Source organism: Procambarus clarkii, chromosome 11 (genome assembly GCF_040958095.1).
Source record: "Procambarus clarkii isolate CNS0578487 chromosome 11, FALCON_Pclarkii_2.0, whole genome shotgun sequence".
In the NCBI taxonomy this organism is placed as follows: Eukaryota; Metazoa; Arthropoda; class Malacostraca; order Decapoda; family Cambaridae; genus Procambarus; species Procambarus clarkii.
Window position 1 is genome coordinate 31,250,486 of NC_091160.1, and position 23,870 is coordinate 31,274,355.

The 23,870-nt window shown below is 45.0% G+C and overlaps 1 protein-coding gene across 1 annotated transcript in view; it reads left to right on the forward strand.

Moving 5' to 3' along the window:
• LOC123758377 (uncharacterized) overlaps positions 1-23,797 on the forward strand; it is a 56,068-nt gene extending 32,271 nt beyond the window's left edge. The window contains exons 4-9 of the mRNA XM_069323017.1: positions 422-587; positions 9,641-9,826; positions 10,124-11,150; positions 14,894-15,106; positions 18,933-19,938; positions 20,294-23,797. Coding sequence (XP_069179118.1) covers positions 422-587; positions 9,641-9,826; positions 10,124-11,150; positions 14,894-15,106; positions 18,933-19,938; positions 20,294-20,624 — 2,929 coding nt within the window. The 3' untranslated portion in view covers positions 20,625-23,797. The remainder of the gene's footprint in view (positions 1-421; positions 588-9,640; positions 9,827-10,123; positions 11,151-14,893; positions 15,107-18,932; positions 19,939-20,293) is intronic.
• The last annotated feature ends 73 nt before the right edge of the window (positions 23,798-23,870 follow it).

Consider the following 23,870-nt stretch of genomic DNA (forward strand, 5'->3'; position numbering starts at 1 on the left):
AGATAAGGACTTTACTCTGGTGCTGCATATTCTAGAATTGGTTTGACTCAAATCATTTACAGTACTGTATATACGAAATCCTAAACGACTCGATTCAGATTCTTAAAGGCAATTCTTATATTAGCCAAGCTTCTGTAGCACTTGAAGGATCATACTTTAATTTGTCCGGATCATTGTGTGTGTGTGTCTGTGTCTATGGTACATGTTTGTGTGCGTGTGTGTGTCTGTGTCTATGGTACATGTTTGTGTGCGTGTGTGTGTCTATCTATGGTACATGTTTGTGTGCGTGTGTGTGTCTGTGTCTATGGTACATGTTTGTGTGCGTGTGTGTGTCTGTGTCTATGGTACATGTTTGTGTGCGTGTGAAATTAAATCCACTTATCAGTGTACGTATGTCTGTATTTACACATCACTGATGCAGGCTGACAGTGGCCTATACCTTGGAGCGGTGTATCGCTGTCCAGTACCCTCTGAGGCGGTCCACCATCTGCACGGTGGGTCGAGCCAAGTGGACCATCTGCGTCATTGTGTTGGTCACTTCCCTCAGTTACCTCTACCTCCTCGTCACACATGGCACATCTGCTAATGTAAGTTCAGTATATCTCTGGCTGGTAATATGGGTACACAGTAGCTCTGTCTTCTAGTTTTGGTGTACCTCAAACTGCTAATGTGGGCATTTCTCAGGCTGCTAATACTCGTATATCTCAGGTATACTAGTTATAAATACTGCATATACTGTATGTTCAAGTATATACTGTATGTAACAGCTCTATTCCTACCTCGTAAAATTCGACATACTCTGCCCCTGCCAGTTTGGCTTCCGGTCCCAAAAGAGCACCAACGATGCAATCATTAGTCTCCTTGACGTTATCTACTCAGCCCTTGACAAAAATGAGTTTCCGATTGGACTCTTCATTGACCTAAGAAAAGCCTTTGATACTGTTAATCACAACTACCTCTTACTTAAACTCCAGCATTATGGAATCCGAGGCCTTGCCCTTGACTACATCCGATCCTATCTTAGTGACAGACTCCAATATGTAACCATCAATGATACAACTTCTTCCACTCTACCAATTACCGTTGGAGTGCCACAGGGCAGTATCTTAGGACCTCTTCTATTTCTTATATATATAAACGATCTGCCTAATGTCTCTAATATTCTCAAACCTATATTGTTTGCTGACGATACTACCCTTATCTCTTCAGACCTCAACCCACATACACTAAATAATGTTGTGAATAATGAATTAAAAAAAGTCCACTTATGGATGTCAACGAACAAACTAACATTAAACATCGAAAAGACTTACTACATCTTATTTGGAAGCAAATCATCAAATGCAATTCAGCTACAGATAGACAACATTAACATCAGTAATAAAAATGATGGCAAGTTTCTTGGCCTATTCCTAGACAAGAGACTCAACTTCAGCACCCACATTCAACACATAACTAAGAAAGTCTCTAAAACAGTTGGTATACTCTCTAAAATAAGATATTATGTTCCTAACTCTGCTCTCCTCTCACTATATTATGCACTAATCTACTCCTATTTTAATTATGGTATCTGTGCATGGGGGTCTACCACTGCAAACCACCTTAAGCCCATCATCACACAGCAAAAATCTGCTATCAGAATAATAACTAACTCTGCTTTCAGACAAAACTCAGCCCCCTTGTTTAAATCCCTAAACTTGCTAAATATTAACTCCCTCCACACATTCTCTTGTGTCAACTACATTTACAAAACCCTGTTCTTAAATGCAAATCCTGCTCTGAAACTCTCCCTGGACAGATGTAATAGGACCCATTATCCCCACACCAGAAATAAATATCTCTTTGATATCCCCAGGGTCAAGCTTAATCTGTGTAAACACTCTATGCAAATTAAGGGACCTAGTCTATGGAACTCACTCCCTAGTGAATTGAAAAACTGTAAAACTTTTGCCTTATTTAAAAGCAAAACCAAAAAGCACCTAATTTTATCTTCTTAGTTTCCTACACTGAGCTTTAAATTTGCTCTGTACCTAGTGGTACCCAATCTCCTAATTTTTATGTAGTATCAAACAACCTTATCATTGTGTTCATTGCTGTCTTCTTTATGTGCTAGCCATATGCTGTATTGTGACTACCAATTTTTGTCAACTACCATTCAAGCTGTCATTGCAATCAATCTTAGCTACCTATGTGCTTTAATATACTGTACCTACAATTTTCTCTCATCTTCTTTTTTTCATTCCATGTAACTGTTATAATTTTTTTGTCTATAAATTTTGCAAGTATTTACCTCCTTAAAATTTTCTTAGATTAAGGACCTGCCCGAAACGCTGCGCGTACTAGTGGCTTCACAAGACTGTAATTACCATATTATGTATCCTCACATTCACAATGTACCTTCTTGTATATGCATAAATAAATAAATAAATAAATAAATAAATAAATGTAATCAGTACGGTAGAATTAGAGAGAGGGAGATGACAGAACGGCTTATAAACCCCCCACATCGGAGCCCAGTACTGTGAGTGGCGAAAAGACAAAGCACATTAAAGTTCAGACAAAGTTAAGAAATTGTAAGAGTGCCAGAGCTATGTGCTCAATTCCAAGGGAGCTCATTTGTAATTGACATTTGCTTAGCAATAACAGAAACATGAAGAAGAAAGATGGGCCCCATATTAGGAATGAAGTTACATGTACTCTTGCATTTCCAGATAATGGGAGGAGAGGAGGGGGGGGGGGTGTTAGCTGTGATAGTGGAGATATAAGATTGCCAACCTTCTTGTTTAGATGAACAAGTGATCCTGCAGGTCACAGCACTAGGTGTTTGTTTAAGCATAATGAAGGATGTCTGGAGTCAGTGTTACTTGCAAGTTGTGCCCATACAGCGGGCAACACGTATACACTACAGGGTCCCAGTAGTACGTACAGCGGGCAACACGTATACACTACAGGGTCCCAGTAGTACGTACAGCGGGCAACACGTATACACTACAGGGTCCCAGTAGTACGTACAGTCGGGTTTGTTCTCGACGCACACTCCAGAATTCCATGTTCGAATCCCGGGCGGGACAAAAATAGTTGGGCCCATTTCCTTTCACCTAATGCGTCTGTTCATTTAGCAGTGAGTACGTACTCAGGAATTAGTCAGTTTGTTGTGGGGTTGGGAATTACAGACCCTGGGCAGGGTCTGTAATTCGGCCTTGGGGAGGGGGGGGGGGATAAAAATAAAAGATAAAGATAAAATAGATAGATAAAAGCCAAACGTGAATGAATACACTCTGGCATCCTGTCCCCCGACATAGTGAATTATACAGTATGAATTACACCAACAAGCAATTTCTTGTGATGCGGGAGGCATAACATGGGATGAAGCAGAGGGAAACATCAGGTAAAGTTAGCTTTAAGACAAGATTCAGGAACAGGAAAATGTAACTTGCAGTGTACAGAGATGGTCATAAAGAGTGTCCAGTTTGCTTTGTCAAAACCCCACTGAAGAAAAGGAAGAGGTGGAATAGAAAGACTAAGGGACAAAATAATGGGAAAATCATTGCTGTTACGGAGGTTGTCGAGGACCCACCAGTCCAGATCAAGGTAAATAGAAGTACAGGTACCTGTACTGTAGTGCAGAGATTTCTATACAAGAGGAATTGTCAATGCCAGAGTCTGCTGCCAGTATTTAAAACGAAGAAAGAAAGAATAAATAGTTCTAAAACACTGTCATGGGGCATTAAGCATCATCCCATTAGGTATGTCTTTTGTGGAGTGGCGGAATAATGGCTCCCTGTAGTAAGTCGCACTGAGATAGCTTCACACAGAGTACATCAGCCTTAGGAGTCCTGAATAGCCTACTGGAGACCAGAGCCAGAAACATGCCACCCCCCACCTTTCCCCTCTTACACAGGAGCAAGGAACAGGTGATCTGCTCACCCTCACTGAAGAAACATCTAGAAAGTCAGCAAAGCAAAACAGACATCTGTAAGGTTCCCAGAAAATTAAGACATCAAGCAGCAAATGACTTCGCAAACTATCCACCCCGTTGTTTGGTCAAACCTCCTCTCCTAGTTACAGTTGGCTACTACCAGGTGACAGCACCACTGGGAGCTAATTGCTCCCTGTTTCAACACACTGTACTTCATTCCGGAGCCTAAGAAAATACACCAAGACATATAGCAGTGAAGAGAGGGACCAGGGAGCCATCGAGCCCCAACCAGGTGTTTCATTACTCTCAACTGTGGTTTTTCTGGATGGGCCAAATGGTGGCTCCCTGTAGCTAACTAACCATGGAGAAGGAAACCGAGACATACCAGGGCGGAGGAGATCAAAGATCAAATCCCTGAAGAGGAGAAATCAGGAAGGAAAATCCTATCCAAAGCAACACAAACCCAATGGAGACCAGGATTACCCACCAGATATTGAGCCACCAGGACCCTGTTAGACCTCCAAAATCCCCAAGCTCTGATATCAGTCCAAGACATTTGTCACTGTTCTTTGCCTCTTGCCTTGTGTGTCACCAGGTTGTGCTCGCCCTCTCCTTGGAATCTGCTTGGGCCCTGGCTCTTTGGTTTTCATCTCCTTTTTTTGTCCATTGCTGTTTGCGGTGACTGCTGTCACAAAGTTTCTGCAGTCCGCCTCGTCTAGTTACCGTCCTATATTGGAATTGTCGGTACCGGCGCATCCTTTGGAGCCAACATTGTCTGGTCGGCGCAGTGCTTGCTCTGCTTGGCCGGCTTCTCGTAAGGGGCATCGCGCCCTTTCTCAGGTCGCACCGTTGATGGGGCGCTGAGATGGGGGAGGCTTGTGCTGTTTGCTCACGCCTGTTCCCACAATTTGTGGGCGTTTCGGGTCATGTCCTGCAGCGTGTGGGGTTTTCACCTGTTTCCAGTGCCGAAACGGGGCTATACAGATCTTTGGTTCATTCTGTACTTATCCTGTCTGAACCCCCTTTATTCCTCGCCCCTCCTTTCGGATGGCCACTCTGTCTCGGGTGCAGCTTCTTTTGGAGCACAGTTCTTGCATGGTGTCTCTGGATTTCTGGGATACATATTGACACGTCACTATTCGTCCGGGGTTCAGGGACTGGTTATGTTTCGTTGTTGGGCGGCAGGCATACCACTTTCGTTGCCTTCCTTTTGGCTTTAATCTGGCACCTCACGTATTCACACATCTTACCCGAGCCGTGGTGGCCCGTTTGCATCTGCTAGGAATTCGGGTTCTGGCCTACCTCGACGACTGGTTGGTGTGGGCTCCTAGCTGATCTGCTTGTTTGCTCGCCAGAGACGCGGTTCTTTTCCAGCTCACCGAGTTCGGGTTCCTGGTGAATTGGAGGACGTCCCATCTGGTTCTGTCCTAGGTTAGTACCTGGCTGGGCCTTGTTTGGGTCTCTTGGACCACTTCCGTGTCTCTCCCTCCTGTGGTGTTGCTGCGACTGCAGTCCCACCTTCAGCTGTTTCTGGGGATTCCCGGGTCACTCAATGGTTGCTTGAGGAGTTGTGCGGGAGTCTGAACTTTGCCGTGCTAGTTTAACTACCGGGTCGGGTATGGCTTCGGCATCGGTTTTGGTTCCTTCGGGGCCATCCATTCCGCCTCTCTTGCGACCACTGGGTTCGGCTTCTGGGGCCTTGCGTCGGTTGCTGTGTCGCCGGCTTCCTCTTCGGGTTTTTCAGATTCAGTGCCTTGGCACCTACTCGAGCCCTCGATCGATGTGTGTTCACGGATGCCTCGTCTCTCGGCTGGGGTTTTGTGACCAGTACCCACCAGGCTGGCCAGGGATGGTGGGCTCTGTCCTTCCGTCGGGCTCACAGCACGGTGCGGGAGTTCGTGATGGTTTGGCTCTTGATTCGGAGGGGTTCGGGTCATTTGGGACTCTACAACCCGGCTCCATTCAGACTGTTCTCCAGTGGTTCATTGTCTGAACCGCGGGGGTTCTCTTCGGGCCTTGGCTCTCTGGGGTTGGTCACTTTGAGTCACTCATCTGCTGGATTCTCAGAGTTTGGCTCTCCATGCGGTTCACATCTAGGTAGTGTCCAACATCCTGGCAGACGGACTGTCGCGGTTCATTTCCCCAGTCCACGGAATGGACAGTTGACGCTGACTCCTTCAGTTGGCTCTGTTGGATGTTCGGGCTTCCAGAGGTGGACCTCTTCACGTTGGCGTGGTCCCGGCGTCTCCTGATATATGTGGCGACCTTTCCCGACTGCAGAGCTGTCGCGGTGGACAACTTTTCGCAGGAATGGTCGAGGTGGAGTTACCTAGCCAGCCAAGGTCAGCCCAGCCTTGGTTTCAGGTGCTGCTTGCTTGGTGTCCGAACCCGGGAGATTTTCCGCGGCTCAGTCTCTTTCAGCAGATCAGACGGTACATGGCTTGTTCGGTCTACTCTTCCGCTCTTCGCATCTGGTCTGTTTGACGCGGGTGTATCAGCATTTATATGGGCTTCATTGATGGTGTCCCACTTGCGAGTTTTGTCTAGGCGACAGTATGAAGTTTCCTGGTGTTCATTTTGCCATTTCCTCTCACTTCGTAGGTTGTCTTCTATTTCTGTTTGAGTTGTTTTGTCCTTTCTTTCTTAGCTCTTTCAGGACCGTCATTTGATGCCCAATACTGTCGCCTCTTATGGTGCGGTGCTGGCAGAACTGCTTCAGCTTGTGTTCGGGGTGGATGTCACTTCCACCCCGTTCCATAAGCTTTCTCGTGCTTTGTTTCATCTCCGGCCTGCTCATGTGCTGCCTGAGCTGTCCTGGTCCTTGGACTGCTCTCTTTTCTTTCTTCGCCTTGGTTTGTAGTGGTCCCTTCGGTTCAAGATTATTTTTCCAAGGCTCTGTTTCTGTTGGCATTGGCTTCTAGGGGTCGGGTTTTTGAGCTTCATGCTCTCCTCTAGCACAGGGGTTTCTGCTCTTTCGGTCCTGGTGGTCGGTTTGTTTGATTGCAGCCGTCTCCTTCATGTCTGGCAAAGAATGAGACGGCGGGCTTCCAGAGGGGGCCTGTAGGTCATTGATGCTTGGTTGGTCAGTCCGGGGGTGCATCATGTGTTGTGTCCGGTTGCGACTTTACGCCATTAACTGCGCGCTTCAGCTTCTGTGGGTGGGAACACGCTTTGGGTTGATCCGATTTCCCTCGTTTCCTATTCCAAGGCTCAGAATAGGGCTTTCAGGTCGTCCTCAGGGTTATTGGGTCTAGCCAGCCTGTGGTCTGTCCTCGTGCCCATGACGTTCGTAAGTATGCTGCTTTGGCTGCCGTGTTTGGCAACATGTCTTGGTCTAACATACGGACACAGGTCGAACAGGGTCCTGGCCACCCGTTATTTGGTAAATGTACCTGGTCCTAGTCGTTCATGTGTAGCTTTGGGTCGCAGATTGCAGCTAGTTGTCTTGCCTTTCAGTTGATATGCGCATTGCGGCTGCCTCCCGGGCAAATCCCTCTTTTACTTGTCTTAGGTTATGTAGCTCCAGGGAGCCAGAGAGGCTCCCCACAGAAAACCAGTGTTGAATGTAATGAAACTCCATTTTCTGGGTGAGCCCCGGACGCTCCCTTCCTCTGGTCGGCAGTTTCCTTTTTGATGTTCAGCCTCCGAACTGAGATGTGAGTTGCAGGCATGGGGGGTCCGTGGCTCCCTCCTCCCCTTCCCAGGGAGGGAAGGGCTGCATAGACAAACAGCAGTGAATGACGTTTGCTTGTTTGCTAGTTTCCTTATTTTTTGGGGAGTTCTGTCTCTTTGTTCAGTCTTCGGTTGCAATTTCTCACCAGATGGGTTTTGTTTTGTTATGCCTGCTTTTCTGGGTGCCTAACCCCAGTCGATGGCAGACATAGAATGCTCCCAAACACATAGTGGCTTCCATAGGCCTTGCTCTCTGTGCCTCTCTAAGGGGGCCAGGCTCTGGCTCATGGTCCATGGTAGTCAGAACTCCATTGACTGAAGCCCTCAGACTAATATAGCGAATATGAGTCCGATAGCTCCAGAGAGTTTCCGGGGCTCACCCATAAAATGGCGTTTCATTACATTCAATGCTGGTTTTTTGTCCCTATACTATACATGAATACAAATTCCCTGGAATTCAAATAGATGCATGTGAGATACTGGAAAGAGATGAACTTGATAATGAGAAAATGACACTGAAAATGTCATGGAAAGATGTTAAGTAAATGTTGGATAATAGCAACATTTATGAGTACTGTATATTATAAAGAACTGCTGCTTTCACCACTGATTCATTGAACAGTTAAAAGGAAGGAAACTGGAGATCCTTAGGCATTACCAAACCTACGTTATTAAACGTGCTTGGCTCCACTTAAGTGACCAGAGACCTATTCTCCTGCATGTCCCTATGATCATACAAAATGAAATTCACAATAGTGATTTGTGACTACAGTATGTAATTCAGGCTAAAATCAGAGCAAATACACTTGGTGACGTGTGTAGGTCTCCTTGCCACTAGGGTCAGTATACTGATGGAACCAGTTTGGATCTCTTTTATTTTTTCCTTTCTTAAACAAGCTATATTGGTGATTCTAGTGCTGATGAGGGCAAATGTTTCACATTAGAATGACTATTGAAACTGGTACAGCATTTGAGAATGGCTAATAAAGAGTGCTCCATTAAAAGTAAGTTTAAATATGTCTCGGTACATTACAGTCTCCGTGGTGTAGTGGTAAGACACTCGCCTGGCGTTCCGCGAGCGCTATGTCATGGGTTCGTATCCTGGCCGGGGAGGATTTACTGGGCGCAATTCCTTAACTGAAGCCTCTGTTTAACGCAACAGTAAAATGTGTACTTTGATGAAAAAACGATTCTTCGCGGCAGGGGATCGTATTCCAGGGACCTGCCCGAAACGCTACGCGTACTAGTGGCTGTACAAGAATGTAACAACTCTTGTATATATCTCAAAAAAAAAAAAAATCATAATCATTGTCCATCATAAAAAATGTACACATGTATTTAATAAGTAACCATGTACAGTAGGAAAATGTATAGGTTATATTTAGCACCATATGTTTGTGATAAATTAAAAACATATTAAATAAGGCTATTCTGATGTCAGACCTTGTCATTTAGATGTCAAATCTTGTGCCCATCTGGTCCTAAACCCTGTGCCCATCTGGTCCTAAACCTTGTGCCCATCTGGTCCTAAACCCTGTGCCCATCTGGTCCTAAACCTTGTGCCCATCTGGTCCTAAACCTTGTGCCCATCTGGTCCTAAACTTTGTGCCCATCTGGTCCTAAACCTTGTGCCCATCTGGTCCTAAACCTTGTGCCCATCTGGTCCTAAACCTTGTGCCCATCTGGTCCTAAACCCTGTGCCCATCTGGTCCTAAACCTTGTGCCCATCTGGTCCTAAACCCTGTGCCCATCTGGTCCTAAACCTTGTGCCCATCTGGTCCTAAACCTTGTGCCCATCTGGTCCTAAACCTTGTGCCCATCTGGTCCTAAACCTTGTGCCCATCTGGTCCTAAACCTTGTGCCCATCTGGTCCTAAACCTTGTGCTCATCTGGTCCTAAACCTTGTGCCCATCTGGTCCTAAACCTTGTGCCCATCTGGTCCTAAACCTTGTGCCCATCTGGTCCTAAACATTATGCTTCTATTAACTCCCTGACCTTGTGTTTAGTTTTAGCACTACCTCTGTGACCCATGTGCTCCCTGCTGCTCAGATAGAGACGTGCGGATTCTACCCAGAGTACCAGCGAGTTGTGATGGTACTGAATCTGGCCGAGATTGTCGTGATGGTGTTCCTCCCTTTTGTCCTCATTGTGCTCATGAACTCTCTCATTGCCTGGCGCCTCTGGGCCTTTTCCAGGATCTTCCGTACCGCCGACCACACGCAATCTTCCAGAACTGTAAGACTGGTGTTTTAGCTTCTATAACATTGTGTTCAATATCTTAGTCCAGTGTTATGACATATACTGCATGTGGCTTTAAGCCAGAGCTGTACTGTTTATTTCTACAATTTATATTAATATACAGTATACAATACCACTAAACAACACTAGGAAGGTCACATATACTAGGTGAGTTTAGATATTTTTAGAGGTTCCTTTATTAAGCTTTTGTATATAAAAAGGCAATATGCGAAATTTCATAAATGGCCATTACCAAATAACTGTAAAACATCTTCTGTTTTCATTTAACCGCAGTGTGAAGGAACCGAAGAGACACCACTGATGCCAATCTTGGTAGCCTCACAGCCCTTCTCCAACCGTTCTGAAGAACATGTTACAACATCACATCAGCCTGTAACATCAACACCTGATATTATCAAGTCTACAGCCTTTGTCCCGAGGTCTACACCCTATGCTGACACATCTGCTTCTTATTCCATCGTTTCCCCAACCTACGCCATCCTACCTTCATCATACTTCACTAAGTGCACACCTACTGTTTCCACGGCATCTGCCATAGACAGAATGGCTTTCTGCCCTAAACCAATAAGACTGGTAACTGGTCCGTCCACCCACCTTGTCTCTGGGTCAAAGCCTGGTCAATACAATGGCCTTATTACAAACAAGGCAAATGGCTTAGCTTTAGTTGCATTATCATCTACAAGTTACAGCACTGATTTACGATCAAGCCAGGTTAGTAACTTGTCTGTAAATCAAGTCACTGACTCATCCTCAGAAAAGATTAGTGACTTATCCACAGGTGAAATTGCTAATTTATTTTCAGATCAGCTTAGTGACTCGTTGAAAATTCAAGTTATTGAAACACATTTGGACCAAGATATTGACCTATCCATAGGTCAAACTGTTGACTCACATTCAGACCAAATCCATTACTCACACCAAGGACAGATTATGGAGTCATCTTCAAGTCAGTTCATTGACTCAACTGCAAGTCAAGATAATTACTCATCCATAGCTCAGGCTAACGATCGCTTTCCAAGTCAGACCAGCATTTTATCTTCAAGTCAAATTACTGTAACATCTCCACATCATTCCAAGAGTGTTAGCCAATACATTTGGGTGCTTTCCAAGAGACAGGTTGAAAAGGATCTCCCTGACAGTAAGTATCTAGATGCACCCCCTCACATTCTTGCACCTATCCTGTCCACTCTAGGAAACTTCTTGATCTACCTTGAGTTATCCATTTTGGCATTCTGTACCCGACTTGTTAGACAAATCTCGATATACTTACTGTATTTTTATGCATTACAACCAGATTATAGATGAATTCAGAATACTTTTCTGTAATTCTGGGTCCTTTACTTCAAACACTGACAGTATTACTGCTTAGTGTTATATTACTATACTATTTACTATTACTGTATTACTGCTATATTATTATAAAAAAAGTATTACTGGCAGTCTTTGAAAAGCAGAGGTGCAACAGGTACTCTGAGAGAGAACTCTATCAATATCAGAGGCCCGAGACTGTTCAACACGCTTCCACTACACATAAGGGACATAACTGGCCGATCCCTCACAGTGTTCAAGAGACAACTGGATAAGTACCTCCAAAGGATACCTGATCAACCAGGCTGTGACTCATACGTCAGGCTGCGAGCAGCCGCGTCCAACAGCCTGGTTGATCAGTCCGGCAACCAGGAGGCCTGGTCGACGACCGGGCCGCGGGGACGCTAAGCCCCGGAAGCACCTCAAGGTAACCTCAAGGTAAGGCAGGGAGTAGCAAAGGGAGATAGAGGACACATAGATAAATGAGTAATTTTCTATTCCTTCCCGCCACAACTGTCTTTGAAATAAAATACTGTACATCTCCCATTTGCTGAGAGTGCATTTTTGGGTTCTTATTTGTAAAGGTATTATAGATATCTTATTAACTACTTTATATATGTTAAAAACTTTATGCAACACAAACAAATTTTTAGCCCCCAAGGCAATATGGCTCATATCAATTGATGATTTTTCACTAGAAATTAACAAGAATTGGATTGTACTTATGAATCTCCACAATATAACAATATTTTATATTTTTCTGGGCATTAATTTTGTAACGTACGATTGTTACGTTGTTGAGTGGATTAGATACACAGTGTTTAGTGAGTTTCATATTTATTTAGTAGTCCTGGATACAGCAGTGTCGTAGACGTTGAGACGGAGCTTGGAGCAGAGCAGAGAGCTGAGTGAGGCCGGAGTCGCGGAGCTCTATGTGGGAGAGCGTTGTAGCTCTATGTGGTCGTAGTCTGCTGCCTGTTCTGTGTCGAAGCTGTAGCGTCTTGGAGACAATTAGAACTGCCTACGCCGAGTGCTACATTCTTGACTGGAAATTGTACTGTTGTCTATTCTCATATCGCTTCCTTATACAGTATTGGTGACTACCCCTCACCTTTCTCTACTAGGATAGCAGGATGTGAGAACTGTTACCTGTAATTAGGGATAGGATTATAGCTTGTGTAGCTAGTGCTAATTAGTTATGCCATTAAGATAATGAGATAATGGAGCGAGTATAAGGATTACTCGCTACATTTTAAAAATGAATTATTAATCTTGTTATTATTCATAAAGCTCTCCAGGGCGCAAAACCCTGGAGAGGCCACTCCAGACCGACAATCAGAGCGCAACTCCATAGTCTCCTGAGACTGATGGATGCCTACTACTACATAAAAATCATTATTTAGATGAGTTTTGGACTATGTCATGATGCCATCATACCAAAAAACACTGATTGAAAATGTTAAGTTAAAGACCACTTTTCTGGGGGAACCCCCTACAACTTTCCGGAACTATCAAGGCTGATAAGGATACCCGAACTTTTGGATTCAGTCGATGTGGGTAGAGTTCTAGGCCTACTGGGGACCACGGCCAGAACCCCAGGGGGAAGGGAGAGCCCCAGACCCCCGCGCCGGCAATCCACACCTCCAGTTCTTCGGCTATGCGCGCCACGGCTTCTGTGTCCGAGGACGCGCAGTGGGTTGATCCGGTTTCCCTTCTTCCCTGTTCGCGGTACGGGTCTCTCAGGGCGTCCGCAGGATTCTTAAGTCTAGCTAGCCCGCCTGCTGTCTTTCCCCGTGCCCATGACATTTGTAAGTTTGCTGCTCTTGCTACCGTCTTGGGTAACATGTCTTGGGTTGACATTCAGGTTTTTTTCACTGTCGAGCAGGGTCCTGGCTGCACGTTTCCTCGTGACTGTTCTTGGGCCTCGTCAAGCCTGTGTTGCCTTGGGTTGGCGGTTGCAGCCATTTGTCTCTACTTCGAGTTGAGATGTGAGCACTGACCGCCTCTCGGGTATGTCCCTTTCTTTTCGTCTTTGGTGAATTAGCTCCGGGAAGCCATAGGGGGCTCCCCCAGAAAACCAGCGTTGAACATAATGAAACGCCATTTTCTGGGCGAGTCCCGGAGGCTCGCCCGGCAACCCTCCCTCCCTCCCTCCGGTCGGCGTTTTTTCGCGTATTTTGATATCCAGCCTTAGAACTGGGGGTGTGGATCGCCAGCTGCCCCTCCCTGGGAGGGGGGAGCTGCGCAGATGTGCGGCTTGTGTGACGTCATCTTGTTTTCTCCTTTTCATCTGGGGAGTTCTGGCCACTCGTTTGTCTATTTTTGTCGTTTTCACCAGAATAGAGGGTTTGTTTTGGGATGCTTACCTTTCTGGGTGCCTGTCCCGGCCGATGGCAGATATAGAATGCTCCAAAAGTTACATGTGCATTTCTATAGGCCATTCCTCCTCGTACCTCTCTGAGGAGGCCCGGTTCTGGCTGTGGTCCCCGGTAGGCCTAGAACTCCATCCACATCGACTGATGCCAAAAGTTAGGGTATCCTTATCAGCCTGGATAGCTCTGGGGAGCCTCCAGGACTTACCCAGAAAATAGCGTTTCATTATAGCCACTGCTGTTTTTTTTATCAAAAATACATGTTAAGTAATGTTTTCTTTTAAACTCTACAAGAAAAGAAAACATATAAATAAGGGCTAACTATCTAAATTTGAAGAACTGATAACAATATCATAATTAATTTACAGTACAATACCTAATTTGAAATTCTCTATATCCAAGCAAATATATGGGATTTTTCTTTAAATATTTTTTCTCAACATAACGTATTTTATATTTTTAACTCATTTGGAAAGAAAAAAACCCACTAAATTTGTTTAATAATTTTAGAAGTGTGTACTGTAATGCTAAATAATTGTCAATAAAATCCCAGTGTTGAATCTAATGAGAATCCAATTTCTGGAGCCCCAGTGGCTCCCTGATATTAAAAGTTCACATCAGCTGCGAAAGTTCTGTTTGGTCAACTGAGGATCAGAGCAAGAACCTGGCCGCCCTCAAAGAGGCACAGAGAGCAGGTGATAAAAAACCACCCCACCAGAAAGTCAGCGCAGCTTTACAGACAACGAGGGTTCACAGAAAATGAAGCCTTGAAACTGCCAAATGATCTCTGTAAACGATTTACAGAAAACAAAGGATTAACTTTACTGGGCTCAAACTCGTTAGTACTGATTAACATCACCAGGTGGCCCGGCTCTGGCGATCAGTCAGTTCTGGACCTGATGAACAAATTCACGATGAACTGATGAACCTAATGGGAGGGAGGGAGGGAGGGTGTCAGGGAGCCACCGTGGCTTCTCCAGAAGTTGACATTTCATTATATTCAATGCTGGGTTTCTGGAAGGAGTCCCCTGTGGCTTCCTGAAGCTAACTAACCATGGAGAACAAACAAGAATGGATGTACCAGAAAGGAGGAGACATGCAGCACTTAGGATGAAAAGAAACCAGGCCAAGTAACATGGCCCAAAATCACACACGGCTGACTGAGCCCAGAACATGTCAGAAAAAATGACGGCTCAAGCCACATACTGTATTTACGAACATTATGGCCCCGAGGGTAAACCACAGGTTGGCTAGATTTGAAGGCACTGTGGACAACGTGAGAAATGTGAGCCTTGGAATGAGGAATCAAGAAAACCGAATCAACCAATAAGGCATCCACCGAGACAGGAATTGTGGCACACAGGTACCGGTAAAGAACTACCACTGGACACAAGAGATGATGCATTCCCGGCTGAAACATCCAAACACCAATCACCAAAGGACCTCTCCAGAAGCCTGCCAACTCATTCATCATCGGAAAAGACAGGAACAGCTGCAAATGAACAAACCATCCACCATGGCCAAAGGAACAAAACCCCCTTGGGGAGCATGAAGCTTTCCAACCGGACAACTAGAGGCAAGAGCTAATTAGAAAACCACCTTAGAACGACATCAGAACCAGACAGATAACGTTGAGGCTCCCGCCCAACCGCTTGATCAATTGACGAGTCACCTGGGCCGATCCAACACCAAACGGCGACAAAGCTGCAGGTGGAGCAACACTGCCGGAAGCAGGGAAAGAGACGCTGATCAAGAGTCCCAAACTATGTCCAGCCAAGTCCAAACCTGGGACGGAACTATTTGGGACTTCTGCCAGTTCACCAGGAACCAGAAACCTGAACCCGGGGAGCTGGGAAAGAACCAGATCCCTGGCCAGCTGAGCTGTGGACCAACTTGGGGTTCACACCAGCTAATTGTCGAGGGAGGCCAACACATGAACCTCCTAATAAATACAACCAGGCCACAACGACCCGTCCATTCTGATAAACACACGGAGTGCCAGGTTCAGGCCGAAGTGGGGGAACCCTAAAGGTTTCCTCACAGGTTACCCACAGGACATCCTAAGATAAAGCCTAGCAGTACCTGAACCCCAGATGAATAGGAATGGACCAATATGCATCCTTGAGGTCCAGGGACACCAGCCAAGGTTAAGCCTGTAATAGCAGGTGAACCTAGGCAAAGGCGGTCATGCAAAAGGTTAGGCAGAAGATGAAGTTCAGGCCCGAAAGATTGAGGATATACTGGAGGTTTGCCAAATGCCACTTTGAGATTGGGAACAATCAAGAAACCCACATAAGAGACAAGTTCGGCTTGACCATGCCTGAGGGTAACCAACCGCAAGGACCAGATGCAGTGCTAAAGAGTGATCCTTACCCAACAGACCTGACCCCAAAACTGCAGGAAGGATTGATCAGCTTCACAGAAGGCAACCACCAATTCTTCCAGAAGAAGATTGCCACCCAAAAAGCCAACGAATCATGAGACCAGGAGCTGGTAAAATAGGCCAGATATCCTCCCACAATGTCATCAAATGGATAAACCCTGAAAATGCTGATGTGAGGCCGGAGAAGAACCAGACCTCTGTGATGCATGACTGCAACGTTGAACAGAGGAGGAAGCCTCCTCAGGAAGCACAACAGCCTGGGGACCTGACCCAACTTAGGATCCACCCCTGATCATCAACAGGCAAGGTCCCCCACTTGACAAGACTGCCTCTGAAAAAAGCAGAATCTCTAGAAAGCAACACCTTGTCAATTGGACGGCTTGAGAAAGCCACTGCTAAAACAACCTGATTGACTATGATGCCAGGAAAGAGGTGAGGCAAAAATGGGGGAAGAGCCACAAGAGTAAGAGACCAAACCGAATCTAAACAGTGGGCCAGCACGGCCTGCCGACATGCGAGGCAGGTGGAATAAAACACTGCCAGAGCATCACAAAGCTGAGGGGGCAAGCATCGTGGGCAAGGCCACCATGGCTGAAACTGTACGCGTCCCAGCAATACCAGGTCCTCAAGGAGATGCTTAGTGAGCCCCTCCATGAAGACCCAGACATGCAAGACTGCAGCCAGGTGCAAATGTACCCTTTGGCCATCCACAATAATAGCCCTGGAAAGCACAGGCAGCTGCACATGGAGCTACCACTATCCCGCATAGCAGGGCAGTGACAGAGCAATCAGGTAGGACTGACGTTGGGCAAATTGAGTCCCTTTCTCAAAAACGCCCAAAAGACGGAGCTCACCTCCCACCAGTCAAGCGCACAGGAATGGCAGAACACCTGCCTAGACACCAAGGAAAGGAGAGGGTTGTCAGCCAGCCAGGATAAGCCAGAAATCTCAAACTGCAACCAAAAAGAAGAAATGGACTCAAACTCAAAAGAGGCTGGGTCCATCATAGAAATAAGATCCATGCTGCACTGGAAGTATTGAAGCAAATCCGCACTAACCACAGAAGGTGCAGCATGGGAGGAAGGAAACCTCCAAAAATACGACGAATTCGAGTCACTCATTGGAACCCGGAAATAAACCTGAGGGGAAAGCAGCCAAGCAATCTAAGTCATACATAGAAGGGTAATAAGAAAAGTGATCCCCTTTTAACATAAGACCCTCTGCAAAGTGAACCAATAACAAGTTAGGACACCTAAGGCACTCCTTGAGCTCCCCCTTAGTTCTAAAAGCCTGCCACTGAGACTCCAGGGCAGAGCTGAAGACCTCGCCCAGCATCTGAGACAGGAACCACAGGAAATAGGCTCAGGGTAAGAAGATGGCTGCAAAGGAGAATGCTACAAAGCCCTGGTAGGACTAAAAGACTCAACCACTCCACCCACCACAGTGGAAGAAACTACCCTCCAGAAAAGGCCGAGCTACACCCTGAGCTAAACCTTGAGCTAAACCTCAACTCGACTCTAAAACCCCTCAGATGCTTTAGAGCCAGATGCCGGGGAAAAAGAACAGCTCAAAACACAATTTCAGGGGAAAGAAAAGGAGGTGCAAGCAGAGTCCAGATGGAGATTACCAACACCTCCAATTCTGGGTCCGCAAACACCATGGACTTATTCTGGTGTTTCTATCTGGTCAATGCTACAAACACTTAAGATGGGCAAACCTATTCTCATAAAGCAGCAGCTGCTGTCTGGAAAGCCCCCAACTTGGTGAAATCCATTCAGGCAGAGCCTCGGTGAGAGCAAACTACATGACTCTAGGTTGTGAACATCACCAATGCAACAGGCAGCATGGCAAGGGCAAAAACAATGAACATCATGATGTAGTAGAGATGATGAACACCCCTCAAACTTGCAGGCAGTAAGGCTGGGCTCAATGGGCCGCTCCATAATGACCATGACAGAGACCTGGAGGGGGTTCCCAGAGTCCGAATGAAAACCAAGTGGGTACCCCAGGCACTGGGGTCTCTCGCTGGAGGAACAGACACCAACCGTAGCCTAATCACTGGGTTATGAAAAGCAACCGTGGCATGCCATGCAAACAAGGATGCGAACCCCCATTGTACCCCAATACAAACAATGAATGCCCCCATCCATTGGCTCAAACAGAAAAATCCAAGACCCTTGAAGAGCCCAAGGTAAGGCCCCTATCCTGGTGGCGCAGTCTCACAGATAAACACCCAAACATACCAGAGAAGGGAAGTTCTTGACTATGTAAGTGAAGCATTAATAGCCAAGAAAACACTGAGTACATGCAATCCAAAACTCCTTTAGAGCCAAGTCCACAAAACAAGCCAGAATCAAACCACACAACGTGAAGATAACACTAAATAATGAAACGATACAAATAAGCAACTGCCCCCCCACAGGACTACCAAGTCTATGGATGGCTGCAGGCACCTAGCTTGAAGCTTCGGTGCTCGCTTGTGAGCTGGCATGACCAGAAGCACTACAAGTTGGTGTGGAGACACCAACATCAGGATCAGAATTGTCTGGGAAGAGCCGGCTTATGGCCGGGGTCGCCCCGCCTGGTGGTGGTAATTAGTACTAATGAGTTTGAGCTTACAGGTACTGTATTTGAGTAAATCCTTTGTTGTGTGTGAATCATTTACAGAAATTGAGTGGCAGTTTTAAGGCTTCGTTTTCTGTGACCCCTCCAGTTGTATGTAAATCTGCACTGACTTTCTGGTAGGGGTGACGAAGTGTCACCTGCTCCTCTTTGAGAGGGCCAGGTTATGGCTCTGGTTCCCAGTAGGCCAAACAGAACTTCCAGAGCTGATGTGACCTTTTACTATGAAGCAATCTCCGGAAGATGGTCAGGGGGCTTCCTCCAGAAAAGACTATACTGTATATTGGATTCCTCTATTTTCTTTCACATACATAAGATCCTTGATAATATTAAGCTATAATTATTTCTATAGTTTGATGTGCATATATTGTTATCTTACATTTATGATTTCTTCCAGGCAACCTGCCTCTCCTGGAAAACTTGCAATTCCACAGTGACCTGCAACTCCACAGTGATTTGTCAATACACATGGATCCACCCTTCCTGGAAGACCCACCTCTCCAGGATGAACCATCCTTCCAGGATGATCCACCCCTCCAGGATAAAGCACGCCTCCAGGATGACCCACCTCTCCAGGATGACCCACCTCTCCAGGATGACCCACCCTTCCAGCATGACCCACCTCTCCAGGATGACTTACCCCTCCAGGATAAAGCACCTCTCCAGGATGACCCACCCTTCAAGGATGACCCACCCCTCCAGGATGACCCACCCTTCCAGAAGGGCCTGACTGATGACCCTCCCTTCCAGGATGACCCAGCCCTTCATGAAGTGCCACCTCTCCATGATAACCATCCCCTACATAAAGACCAGCCCAACATCTGTGATCCCACTTTTACACCCAAAGACCACATTCATAACATTAGAGGCAATAGAGATCACATCTGTACCACCACCACCACCATCAGAGACCAAACTCATGCAGTTTGGAAACCCTCAAACACCACCAAACATCATACTCAAGTCCCAATATGTAACGAACACAAAATTACAGGTGAACACAATCACAGTATTAGAGACAACACTCGCACTGTTACCAAAGACTACACCCACAATACCACTAGAAAGCAAACTTACATTGCAAACAGAAGTTGTACCCACACTACTGCTAGAGACCACACTTACACTTCCATTAGAAACCCCAAACACACTGCCACAAGAGATCACAACCATGCTTCTTTTGAAGACCACATCACTAAAGAACACACCCACATTGCCAGTAGAAACCATACTGGCACTAGAGGTCATACCCACATTGCAAGCAGAAACTACAATCACACTAATGACCCCAACCACACTGCTAGAAATCAGACCCATGTGGCCACCAGAGATCATGCTCACAATAACATTAGCAAGATGTTAGTGCTAATCTCAACCATGTTTATCATCCTCCAATTACCAAGGTTAGTGTTTCTCTCTTGTTCTAAACTTATGACCTGCAGTCTCTCTATCTTGTAGATGCCATTTCTCTCTGGTTGTATAAGCAAGACAGAAAGGTTTTGTACACAGCCACCTTAGGCAACTAAGCTTAAGTTCTTAATAAGTTAGGCATCAGGGAAGGTTTGGAATATAGCCTCTCAGAAAGTCTTGGAAAATAGTTTAATTAAAATTTTGAGATAGACTAAAGAGTAGGACCTGACCTTGAAATAACCTTTATATTAGACAGTAGGACATTAGACAAAGTCTTGCCTTAGCAAGATTTTGAACATAATCTTATTTGAGCAAGATATTGAGTAAAACCTTGTCCTTCTTCTGCAGCTACCTGCTCAGAGTCTACGTCATGCTCAGGTATGAACTAGAGACAGCTGAAGATAACAAGAGGAAGGCTGCTGGAGGATGTGAAGTGGGAAAAGGTGGAGAATTCGAAGAGGATATTACTGGAAAAGATTGCAAGTTGGAGGAGACACAGCAGCTGGCCAAGGTTCAAGAGGTGTTTATGTGTCTCTATTACTCCCACTACTCTGTTAACTTTCTCCTCTACACCATCTGTGGCTCCAACTTCAGGCAGTCTCTCTGCCAGCTGGTCATCTCCAAGGTCAAGCAGCTTGTAAATTGGGCCCGCCGGAAAGGCCAACCAGACCAGCTCTAATGTTCCGTTATCAGCTGTTCTGTAATCAGCTGTTGTTCCATGATTTATCATTTTTTTTTATTAATATTAGAAAGGTGCAGGAGTAAGAATGGGATTTTATAGTCTTATATTTTGTAAGGCTAAACATATTCTACCTCAGCTCATTTTTAAGTAAAATGAAAGTATTTTGCCAAAACCAGACTAAAGTAGCAGAGTATTATAAAAATACTGTATCATTGAGGCAAATGTTAGCGAAGTTAGTTAGTGAAGCTAGCTACCCATGGAGAAGAAAAATAAGGACTTACATGGGGAAGGAGTGATCACAGGTATTCAAGATGAAGAAAAGACAACTAGCCAAGAGAGAGGACCCAAGGCAACACAGGCGTAACGAGGACCGAGAATGCTACATAAATACCGGGCTGATAAGACCCTGTTAGGCTGCCAAAATAGCAGTACCAGGACATGTTACCAAAGACAGCTGCAAGAGCAACATTGTAATGAACATCTTGTGCATGAGGGTAGACTACAGGCTAGCAGAACTTAATGACACTACAGATGACCAGAGAAACAGAAACTACAGACCCCCGTGGAACAGGCAACCAAGAAAAAAAGGAACAACCTACAAAGCATCCACTGAGGCAGAATCAGTAGCACAAAGGTAGTGAGGAAGAGTCGCCACTGGGCAAAGAGTTTTCGCTCAGGAAAATTCCCAACTCATTCTTTGCCAGAAAAAGACTGCAAATGAACATACAGTAATGCCTACAATGCCAACCCAGGCCAAAATAACAAAACCTCACCTCTGGAATGTAGCTCCCTGACCCTACAACCAGAGGTGAACACTAACAGAAAAACTGCCTTAATCCTTCTGCTGCTTCAGTCATACACGGATGGCTGCGGCACATCTGACCAACCTGTGCCAATCATCTAGGGATTGTTTAACATATCACATAAGATTTAAACTCTCACAGGTTTACAGGGCTCACATTGCTGTCTCAGGCCTCCAGAAAACATATGCCATTTTGAAAAAAAAATGTGGACACTGTTCCAGGGTGTGAAGGTATCAGTGCTGAGTGAGCAACCAAGGGCAGCACATGCAGCATGAACTAACAGCACCACTATTCAGCTTTTGTATACAGCATCACTTAAAAGTGATAAAATATAAAAGTAAATACAATTATTTTGTGATGATAGTATCATAGAAGAATCTGACTGTGATAGAGATTACGTACAGTGTTCAGATCTCGGTGAACACAAACTTCAATTGATGATGGTCACATCATGATGCAGACAGCTGCAGCACTCTGCAATTGTTTGGTGCATCTAAGCATCTTGAAGCAACAACTCCTGTTCCTTTAGATCATAAAATTGTGGAAAATTATTGATTTTAAGGATTTAGTGACCAGGATTCTTCTTTTTACACAGGTGAGTACAGGAACAGATGACTGCCGACTCCTGTTAGCAGGCTGAGAGCTTTCCCATCCCATATCTCATGGTAAGCCTTACCCACTAGTTCCCTAGAATATGACCCGCCAATAATTTGACTAAGTACACATTCACTGCTGGGTGAACAGAGGCACACGGTTAAGGATTGGCACCTAGTCAATAGTAAGGATTGGCACCTACTAAGTATGTAAGTAATATAGTTAGTTCTTCCTGACCAGAATACAAACCTAGGCCAAACTGCAAGTGAAGCACAGGGATAGTGTTACCACTGCACCACTGGTGACTGTTTATAACAGCAGAATTGTGCCTAGAATAAACAACATGCATAGTATGTTGGGAAGAAGAATATTGCCGAGTCAGGTGGAGTCGTCAGCTGACAAGTGTGTAATTACCTAAGTGTAGTTAAAGAATGAGAGCTACGCTCGTGGTGTCCCGTCTTCCCAGCCCTCTTTGTCATATAACGCTTTGAAATTACTGACGGTCTTGGCCTCCACCACCTTCTCACCTAACTTGTTCCAACCGTCTACCACTCTGTTTACAAAAGTGACGTTTCTTATATTTCTCCGGCAGCTTTGTTTCGTTAGTTTAAATCTATGACCTCTTGTTCTTGAAGTTCCAGGTCTCAGGAATTCTTCCCTATCACTTTTATCAATTCCTGTTACTATTTTGTACGTAGTGATCATATCATCTCATTTTCTTCTATCTTCTAGTTCTTGCATATTTAATGCCTCTAACCTATTCTCGTAGCTCTTGTCCTTCAGTTCTGGGAGCCACTTAGTGACATGTATTTGCACCTTTTCCAGTTTGTTGGTGTGCTTCTTAAGATACATACAACCACACCATATAACCACTGCATATTCCAGCTTTGGTCTAACAAAAGTCATGAACAATTTCTTTAGTATTTCTCCATCTATGTATTTAAAAGCAATTTTGAAATTAGAAAGTGTAGCATAGGCGCCTCGCACAATGTTTTTAATATGGTCCTCAGGTGACAGTTTTCTATCTAGAACCACCCCTACATACCTTTCTTTGTCAGAATTCTTTAAAGATTTTTCACATAATTTATAGGTTGTGTGGGATCTGTGTTCTTCAATTCCACATTCCATAATATGGCATTTATTCACATTAAATTCCATTTGCCAAGTGGTGCTCCATATACTTATTTTCTCCAGATCTTCTTGACGGGCATGACAATCATCTAGGTTTCTTATTTTCCCTATTATCTTAGCATCATCAGCAAACATGTTCATATAATTCTGTATTCCATCTGGTAGATCGTTTATGTAGACAATAAACATCACTGGTGCAAGAACTGAACCCTGTGGTACTCCACTTGTGACATCCCTCCAATCTGATACACTGCCTCTGATTACGGCTCTCATTTTTCTATCAGTTAGGAAATTTTTCATCCATGTTAGACGCTTACCTGTCACCCCTCCAATATGTTCCAGTTTCCAGAACAACCTCTTATGTGGAACTCTGTCAAAAGCCTTTTTTAGGTTCAGATAGATGCAGTCAACTCAACCATCTCTTTCCTGTAAAATCTCTATTGTGCGATCATAGAAACTGAGTAAATTTGTTACAGAGGATCTTCCAGGTCGAAAATCATACTGTATCTGATATTATATCGTTTTTCTTCATGTGTTCTACTCATTTAGTTGTAATTATTTTTTCCAATATTTTGACTATACACTTGTCAATGATACAGGTCTATAATTGAGGGGTCTTCCCCTGCTGCCACTTTTGTAGATTGGAACTATGTTAGCCTTTTTCCACACATCAGCTACAAATCCTGTACACAGGGATGCTTGAAAAATCAGTTGA